The 9,217-nt window shown below is 44.4% G+C and overlaps 1 protein-coding gene across 1 annotated transcript; it reads right to left on the bottom strand.

The window, feature by feature from the left end:
• Window positions 1-999: 999 nt before the first annotated feature.
• Window positions 1,000-8,458, bottom strand: LOC143174437 (protein PTHB1). The gene is made up of 12 exons (XM_076366828.1): window positions 8,036-8,458; window positions 7,525-7,613; window positions 7,185-7,449; window positions 6,412-6,731; window positions 4,683-4,813; window positions 4,360-4,537; window positions 3,550-3,810; window positions 3,228-3,473; window positions 2,461-2,753; window positions 2,210-2,380; window positions 1,902-2,039; window positions 1,000-1,233 (listed from the first exon to the last, which is right to left on the bottom strand). The coding sequence occupies exons 1-12, from the start codon at window positions 8,308-8,310 to the stop codon at window positions 1,000-1,002; spliced, it is 2,601 nt and encodes an 866-aa protein (XP_076222943.1). The 5' UTR covers window positions 8,311-8,458.
• Between the last annotated feature and the right edge of the window lie 759 nt (window positions 8,459-9,217).

Below are 9,217 nucleotides of genomic sequence, written 5' to 3' on the forward strand. Positions count from 1 at the left end.
GTTTGGAGTGCAAAGGTTAATAGAAGAAATGAATAATTAACCCTTTGCAGAGGTGACTCTCTCACTAGATTTCATGGAGAGAAGCTATAAAGTTTGATGTTTACCACATTAAGCATGTCAGTCATTGGTGACTGACGCTTCTGAATGACCAGAAAACAATGGTAACATACAAGATAACTGATGTGAAATGAAAATGCTTAATAACGTAATTGTGTTGATAATAGCGTTATGCAAACATTGTAACGTCGAATAATAATTGTTCCTGCTTTTCTTTGCTACAAAGGAAAAACGCTTAAGATTTCCGTGGCGCTTAACGTGTTAATATTATACTCTGTATGATGTGTCAATTCGAAAAATATTGAGATCATAGGCCAAGGGGTTAAGTCGCGGCGATAAAACAAAGGACAGTTGGAAAGCGATCGACGAGACGCATTCGAGGCCGTTCGACCGCGATTGCGAGCGACGCAATCGGCCCCGTAAAAGGAAGAAGGTTGCGGCGTGAACGCGGTGCGTAATCTCGATCGTGTTTCCGGAAACGACGTATCCTGTTGTTGCCGGCCGAGGAACAAACGAGGACGGAGAAACCGAGAGAGAAAGGGGCCGGGAGAACCGTGTGACGACGCAACGGTGAGGCCGCAGCCTTTATCGGCGCTCGCGAAGCTAATTAGTTCCTTTTTACCCTTTTCAATTTAAATTATCGGTTGACATTAACCCATTGCGCTCGGAAGTTTTTCACTAGAAATATTCAACGCTTTCTAACGGAACATAGACGACACATTTGAAACTAATGAGAAAGCATACATAAATTAACACATTCGCGTACGTTTCAAAATTTGTCGCAGTCAAAGTGTTGATAACCTTGTGTAGAATTTCTATAGCAAATAAACATTTCAAAGCAATCTAGTATGCGTGATGTAACGAGATTAGCAACGTGTATAACACGTGATTAACAAGTTTGGAACAGCATCTCGACGCGGCACGTCTTTCCAGCGCATGAGGTTAAGAGGACGAGGGATCGTTTCCGTCGGCAGCCTCGATTTCCACGATATCCGATCCGTGGGCGTCGTCCAGCCGCTCGACCGCGTGCGCCAGACGCTTCTTCAGCCTGGCGAGCTCTTTGGAGGATGCGATGGGCGCGATCGCGTTCGAGGACTTCGTCTCCGGGATGCCTGACTTCTTGGAGAAGGACTTGAGCATCGTCGCCAGCGTCGCGTCGGCGATGTCTTCCCAGTCCTGCGGTGGAATTGGAGAAAAAATGTAGTGCTTCTTCAATATTGAGTGTACTGGCATTTTTGCTAGCGTTACTAGTCAAATTGGCTACAAAATAGAGATGGAGAAGTTAGATGATCAGTTTTAGTGGAGAAGAAACAGGAAATTATATTCTATAATGTTTATACTCTTCTGCTTCTTCAACATTAACCGTACTGGTATTTTTCCTAGTGTAACTAGTCAAATTGGCTACAAAATAAAAATGAAGAAGATAGATGATTAGTTTTAGTGGAGAAGAAACAGGAAGTTATATTCTATGATGTTATATTCTTCTGCTTCTTCAACATTAACTGTACTAGCAGTTTTCCTAGCGTTACTAGTCAGATTGGCTACAAAATAGAGATGAAGAAGTTAGATGATCAGTTTTAGTGGAAAAGAAACAGGAAGGATAAACATTGAATAACCAGTGGCTTTAATGCTTTCACGTCTGAGCCGTGTCTAACAGGAAATTGTCCTTTGAATATAATTGAAAAACCAATTAACCGAGCAATATAGGCATTGATACAAAATTTAATGAACAAAAGGACACGCAGAATTTGGAACCTGGTCATTTGACTGGTTCCCAGTACAGTTAGTGTCAAGGAACAGCAAAGTGTTTGAAAGCACACGAGGCTTTGTTGTCAATCGCTTACGAATCGGTCGCAGGGACTGTGCTCGAAGCCGATCGCGGCCTCCATCGCGGAATACTTCTCCGGACTCGTGTTCAGCCGCAGCAGCAGCAGCAACAGCTTCGTGCTGCACATCAGCTCGTGGGCGCATCGCTGTCGTTCCTGTGAAATTCGATTAATCCGGAAATTATACATACTCCCAGGCAATTATGCATAATCACCGGGAGATTTAGTATAACCCCTTTACCATATTGCTAGTAACACATACATTAGCTTTGACTAGTTGTTACTGTCACCAACCCTAACACTAATGATCATAGACCGTGATTTACCGCTCTCGCAGCGACGAGATTCTCCAGGTGCGTGAAAATCGCTGTACAGGTCAGGTCGAAGAGGAACGGCAGCCCCGTGTCGGCCAGCGAGCCGATGTTCCTCTCGCGCACCACGCGCAGGATTTTCTTCTCGATGCTCCTCAACTGGACCATCAGCAAACTGATCTCGTTCTACCGTTTCACATGACAATGTTACTTTCAAAATCCTTCCTAGGAAAGGAAAACGAAAATGAGAGTTCATTGATCATCACCGTTATCCCCTCGATTTTTCTGCGAGCTAGAAAGTGAGCCTCAATCCGCGATTGGGCCAATCGAAGGTGGTTCTGCCCGATGCTCGCCGACAGGCCACCCGCCGACTTCTCCTCCAGCCTGTTGATCAGCTGTTGGACCACCAACGTCGTCGACAGCCCGTCGCTGGACTGCACCCGGTACCGATTGCTCGCGTTGCCGGAGACGATCGTGACCGCGTATCCGTTCCTTATGTGCCGCACTCCGAGCGCGTTCCAGTTCTGCCTCTGCCCCTGGCTCCGGTTCTCGGTGAACTCTGAAAGAGACGTTTCAGTCGATTCCAGAGAATAGATGAATTAAGGGTGCCGAGTGTAGAACCCCATACACGTTGATGCATCGCTGCATAGGTTTCAGTCTTAACCCTTTGAACTCTGTAGGCTCCAATACTGCAGCAGTTATAACATTAAATATTTTAATGAATCTCAAAGAAACTACCCTAACATTATTAGATTTTCCATCCAAATTCTACTGAAGAGGAAAATAAAAGAAATGTTATAGCATTTCTTGCTTTCGCTAGGAATACTATAAAAATTAGTTGCAATCTTTAAATCTTTACCCGCCTACTTGTGATTTTTGTAATGAAGTTTTAACGGTAGAACACATCATGCAAAAGTGCGACAAACTTTCTGAAACAAGGAAAACATTTGACATGGGAACGTCACTAGAAGAAACTATGGAAACAGAGAAGATAGGAGAAAGTCTAAGATTTTTGAAAGTGATCGGAATGTACCGGGAAACAGATGGTTCAGGCCGACCAGAGGATCGCTGCGTTTCAGCACGGTGGTGAAGATGGCCGCGTTCTCGGGCGGGCAGTTCCTAAGCATCATTTTCAGCGGAAGTTGCGCCGTTTTGCGTACCATTCGCAGCCCACCGTCCTCCGAGTTGCTCCGATAGCTGACGATCACGCCGATCTCGGAGGAGATCAACGGTAGATCTCCCTTCAGATGCACCATGGTCTCCACCGTTCGTCGGTCACCTGAAAGATTCCCAATTAACGCAGAATGAAGACATTCTCAAGCCGAACGGTCATTCCAGGATTCAGGATAGCTTACGCAGATTAGGGATAACGTAGAAATCGTCCGTCGCGACCAACGGCTCGCGAACCTCGACGCAGATCTGCACGTCGCAAAGGGCGGAGTAGGAAGACAACTCGACGGCGACCCTACAGTGCAAGGGTCGAGTCTCCTCTTTACCGTCCTCGGTGTTTCTGTCGTTGTCTCTGCCGAAGGTTCGAGGGGCAGCCTCCAAATCTGGTGAAACGTTCACCGCGACGATCAGGTCTGCGTCCGTTGTCGCGTCTTTGGCCCGGTCCTCTAATCAAGCATTCGCCAGTTATTATTAGTCATAGAAATTTCAGAGAATCTTCATTCGCAAAGGGTTAAAACTCGCTTCGGAATATGGAGGACCATTGTCAGAAATGGTAACTATATAAAACTGCTTAAAACTATATAAAACTATATGAAGTTATACAAAACTATATAAGACTATATAAAACTATATAAAGCTATACAAAACTATATAAGACTATATAAAACTATATAAAACTATATAAAAAGATGTAATACCATATCAAACTATATAAAACTGTACAAAAAGGTGTAATACCATATCAAACTACATAAAACTATATAAAACTATACAAAAAGGTGTAATACCATATCAAACTACATAAAACTATACATAAAGGTTTAACCCTTTGCGGTCCAAAGTGCTCTTGGTTCTATATACTATATACTATATACTATATACTATATAAAATATAGTATTATAAATATTATCCCATTTCTAGACGCGTACAACATGGAAAGTGGTTCGTTCGAGATTTCCCTGTCCGGCCCTCTGCTCGCAGAGCGCAGACTCACCCGAGGACCTGTTCTTTTTCAGTGTCGCCCGCAGCTCCGCGAGCTGCTGTTCCGCAGCAGCGTAATCGTAGCCTCTCGAGTGAAGGGGTGGCGCGACGAACAAGCCCGGCTCCGCGCCGAGGTAGCAAGCTTCCAGCCTGCCGTCGTCGGACAACGCGATGATCGCTCCCTGCAGGTGCTGTAAAGCGTCGAATATCGTTAGAACGGAGTTGCTGTCGCTGCTCGTTATTAATAACCGATTAATAATCGGCCTCCGTCTCTCGGGAGACAGGATAATGTAGCAATGACAGTCTCGCAACGTTTCCCGGTGGAAACCAGTTTACCTGCAGCTGCGCCCTGACCACGGTTACCGGAGCGAATGGCAGCTGCGCCGACCACTTCAGCCTCGTGCCCTCGTAAATCATCAGCGTGCTAGTGTCCGCCACCACGATCACCATTAGCCTCCCGTCCGGCTCTAGAAATATCGAGAGATCAGCATGGTTTTACCGTTTGAACTCTGTAGGCTCTAATATTGCAACAGGAATAATATTAAATATTTTAATGAATTTTAAGAAAACTACCTTGAGATTATTAGATCTTGCAGATATACAAAGTTTGTACTAAGGGAATTAAAGGTCTAAGAAATGTTATCACATTGTTCATCTTCAGGACTAATATCAAAATTGGTAGGAGTTGCTGATAGATTATAAAACTATGTGGAGTGTAACTGTGTGTAACAGTTCTAATATTAAATATCTTAATAAATTTTAAGAAAACTACCTTAAGATTATTAGATCTTCCAAATATACAAAGTTTCTACTAAGAAGGGAATGAAAGGTCTAAGAAATGTTATTTCCAAGACTCTACATCTTCCCTTTTAACGCTGGAACTACTGGATGATCAAAATGATCCATTCCTGATTACATTTCTCCCCGTTATTGAACAGATAACAGATGCTTCCCTGAAGAACTTCTCAGAAATTGATTCAGCAATGCATAAATTCAATTGCAAACCAATTGCACTCTCAATAGTCACACTGCTGAGGTTTCTACAGAACAATTTCAAAAACAATTTAACTGCTCGGTAGTTCCAGCGTTAATCTATGGGTTTGAAGTGAATTATGTTGGACTCGACCTAGACCGTTCATCAAACAGTGCTTCGGTTCTGCTTGTGCCGCAGCTAGGTCATTCAGAGATAACGACCGTGATTCAAGGCAACTCGATTGGACCTTCGTCATTTCCAGCTTTCATCCCCTAGCAAACGTCCGTCGGACAATCAGATGATTCGATACGGTCGTCAGCAACCTGACGACAGTCGTTAGCCTTGTCTACCGGCTTTCAGGACAACGTCCTGCCCGAGTCCCTGTCATAAATCCCTCACCGACCGTACAATGTCCCGTCTGGTGTTTTCAACTTTGCTGAAATGTCGGGCATTAACGCTAATGATCTAAGAGTGACAAGCGGCGCGTCGCGTTTCTCTTTTAGGGCCCTCATATAGTTGAAACCTGACATTTTTTAGCAGTTTAAAGGGCTCTATACAATTGAAACCTGCGGCGATGCAAGCAATGGCTTTGAGTCTTCCAGAGTTTCATGATACATGTTGCACTCAAGCAAGAATTGAGAAAGGCTCAAACCTATCGCTTTAAGTGATGGCTTTGAGTCTTCCAAACATTCATGATACATGTTACATTCAAACAAAAAGTGAGAAAGGCTCAAACTCGTCCCTTGCGATGCCTGCATCACCGGATGTTTCAACGTGTACTTTACACTGCCCAAAAGTGCCACTCTATCAATTCATAGAATCAAATAAAATTGATTTATCCATTTCCCTTCTACTTATTCCCATTTCTCCTATTACCAGCTTGTAAACAGAGAAACGAAACGTTCGCACTATCCAGACTTTTCTTATACAAAAGTTGAAAAGCATAATTCAGTTTCTGAACTGAAACGAAAATTGAAACGCATTCGCGTTGCTTGGCACTTTTTGACCTGGTACTCGCAGAAACCCATGGCACTCGAACGGTCAAGTTAAACCTTTCTTTTTTTTAATGTGGGTAAGATCTTCAAGATTCACCGATAATGTACGCCCGAAAGCAGAGCGGTTTGTACTCGAGCCTCTTCGCGTATTTCACTGTCGAGTAGTTGTCCTTCAAGCAGAAGAGGTGTCGCTCGCCAAGGACCATTATCCCCGTCTCGAAGCTGGTCAACGTGACCGCCTGGATGTCCAGGATCGCTTCCCCGATGTTGTACGTCCAATCCGGCTCCAGTTTGTCGGCGTCCACGCGACGATGCACGCGTGAATGTCGATTCTCGTTGTCATCATCATCGTCGTCGTGGGCTTCATCGTTGCTGCGTCGCGCACTGCTTCGTTCCGTTTCAGCCATACTCTGATACCTACGGAATACGCAAGCTTTTAGGCAACAACTCCAGTTTAACTTGCACCCTGAATTTCTGTTGCATTTCTTTCCTCGATAACTCTGTATTATCATACTTTCTTTGCAATGCATTTGAAGAAATAGATAGTTTGTAGAGAGCAGTGTGATTCTTCTTATTGATAATATTGAAAATAACATAATAATATAATGTACTTAAGGGTTTACCCTTTGCATCCCGAATTTCTGTTGCATTTTCTCTCTCGACAACTCTGTATTATCATATTTTCTTTGAAATGCGTTTGAAGAAATAGATAGTTTGTAGAGAGCAGTGTGAACTATTCTCCTTATTGATAATATTGAAAATAACATAATAATATAATCTACTTAAGGGTTAATAGAGGATAAACACACAATTATCCGCAATGAGACAATTCTAAACAATGTCCCAGAAAGCTACTCTAGTGGGACGTGCCTGTAGCATTCCAGGAACCAAGAGGTGCTGGTCGTGACGAACAGGTCGTTCCTCGCGACGTAGACGATCGGCTCCGGTAGCAGTCGATTTTTAAGCACCCGCCGGAAGGCGAACACCTCCTGCTCGTAGAAGAGTAGCGATCCGTCGAGGCACTGCACGCAGAGGAAGTCCCTGCCGCGCGTGCCGCCGAACGGGCCGGTGATCAGCGAGACCGGAAACCGCGGCAGCGAGTGCTCGTACGCGATCCTCAGGTCGCATCGGTCTCCTGTCGGGCGCAATCGCGTTTAGAACGTTTTACAACCTCTGAACGATTGGACGAGTGCGATTCAAGCGACCGAACCGTATTCCGTGGATCCGTCCGCCAACGTCGCGTCGTACACCACCAGATGCGTGGACGTCAGTATCGCCAGTCGGAGATCCTGCGTGCCCCTGAAACAATAACATTCTAGTAGAAAGAGAATATTTTATGGAGATAGTATAATTATTTCACTGAACAAAGAATGCTTTGTTTTACATTTTTTTACATCATTATAAAGAATGTTATACAGAACCTTTTAGTTTGTTTCATTATGAAAACTGTCTTCATTACATGGAGGTTTTAACCAGTGTTTATTTGACAGTCAACGTGTCAACACTTAACGGACGAGCCACGGAAATTTACGTTTTTTAATTGTGACTTCCTAGTACATGCCACATAGATTTACGTTTTACATGCATGTTTATCTAATTTCCCTAAATATACCCGGAAACTAGGAAAGACAGAGTAGATTCGACCCGTCCGTTAAGTGTTAATGTTCCCACTGATGCCTCGCACGAATGAAGACACAAGAAAACCACCCCCTGCTACTCACGAGACGAACTTCCCGACTTTGATGTCCACGATGCAGTCCCCTATCCTAGTCTCAATCATCGTGTCCGTGGATTTGTAATTGGTCGGTGTCTTGGTCTCCTCTGCCCACTCCGAGGAGGGACAGTAGATCCTCAGGTAGCCGTGGTGGCTGCCGACGATCAGCACGTCCTTCTTCTCCTCACCGAACAACGGTGCCACCAGCAGGCTCCGTCCGTCGAAGGTTTCCTCCGCGCCGCACGCGGTTCGCCACCATTCTTTCGCTTTGAACAGCGACATGTGCCGGCCAGGTGGTCCCGCGTTCGCGAAACCGGCGTCGACGTCGACCTCGCCGCATAGCCTACCTTATAGGAGACCTTTCCTACCCGTTGCCATGGCGCGCGACGCGAAAACAGTGCGGGTCGCCATTCATTCGGCGTTCGATTGCGTCGAGGACGAACGGTGCGAGTCGCTGGGAAGCCACGCGGTTCCAGGCAGTTTAGAAAATTTTATTAATTTCTGGCTTTCGGAGAGCCCACTAGGAATTTTATTAATTTTATCCCAACGCTTCGCCAGCATTGCAGGCTGAAGGCACTGACACTGATGTGTGCCTTTAGACTGGTGCTGGCGGAACATTGGCAAAACTACTAGAAAATTCATGTTTCGGCTTCTGAAGTGATTGCACAAAATATTCAGAAGCTAGCAAGGAGAGGCTGACCTGGAAAAAACGAAGAGACGTATAAGTCTTTGAATGGCTGAACAGAATATTATTTATCCTATTAAAATGTACAGAAAATATCAACAGATTGGAGTGGTTTAAAAATGCTTGCTTTACTCATTTGACCAGGAAAGTCTTCTTTCAAGGGCAGGCTCTGCAATGATAGAATATTAATTATTTTATTAAAACTGGAGAAAATCAGGGGACATTGGGAAAGGGTAACCGCATTGACTGCTGAGTCAGGTAACGACAGGGGAAAGATTTATTGAACCGCTGATGTTTGAGGAGTTAATTAATAGGGTTAATTATCGTTGGAACTGATTAAGTGATTTTCTTTGTGAATGGAGAAATGGAAAGATGAAAGAATGAATGTGTGTAACGTGATATAATGTAAAGGAAATGAATTATTGAATAGAAAAGAAATGATTGGGAATTAATAAAACGTCTGCTGAATTTGAATTTAAGTCTACGGGTACCGTGGTCGGCCGG

Source organism: Nomia melanderi, chromosome 4 (assembly GCF_051020985.1).
Source record: "Nomia melanderi isolate GNS246 chromosome 4, iyNomMela1, whole genome shotgun sequence".
Lineage (NCBI taxonomy): Eukaryota > Metazoa > Arthropoda > Insecta > Hymenoptera > Halictidae > Nomia > Nomia melanderi.

Excerpts from the sequence above, each read along its gene's own strand:
- LOC143174437 (XM_076366828.1), bottom strand. The coding sequence starts at position 8,310 with ATGTCGCTGTTCAAAGCGAAAGAATGGTGGCGAACCGCGTGCGGCGCG. Across the intron at positions 6,732-7,184 it reads TGGTTCCTGGAATGCTACAG|GTATCAGAGTATGGCTGAAA; the intron begins GCACGTCCCACT and ends CGTATTCCGTAG. Across the intron at positions 2,040-2,209 it reads ATCTCGTCGCTGCGAGAGCG|GAACGACAGCGATGCGCCCA; the intron begins GTAAATCACGGT and ends CGAATTTCACAG.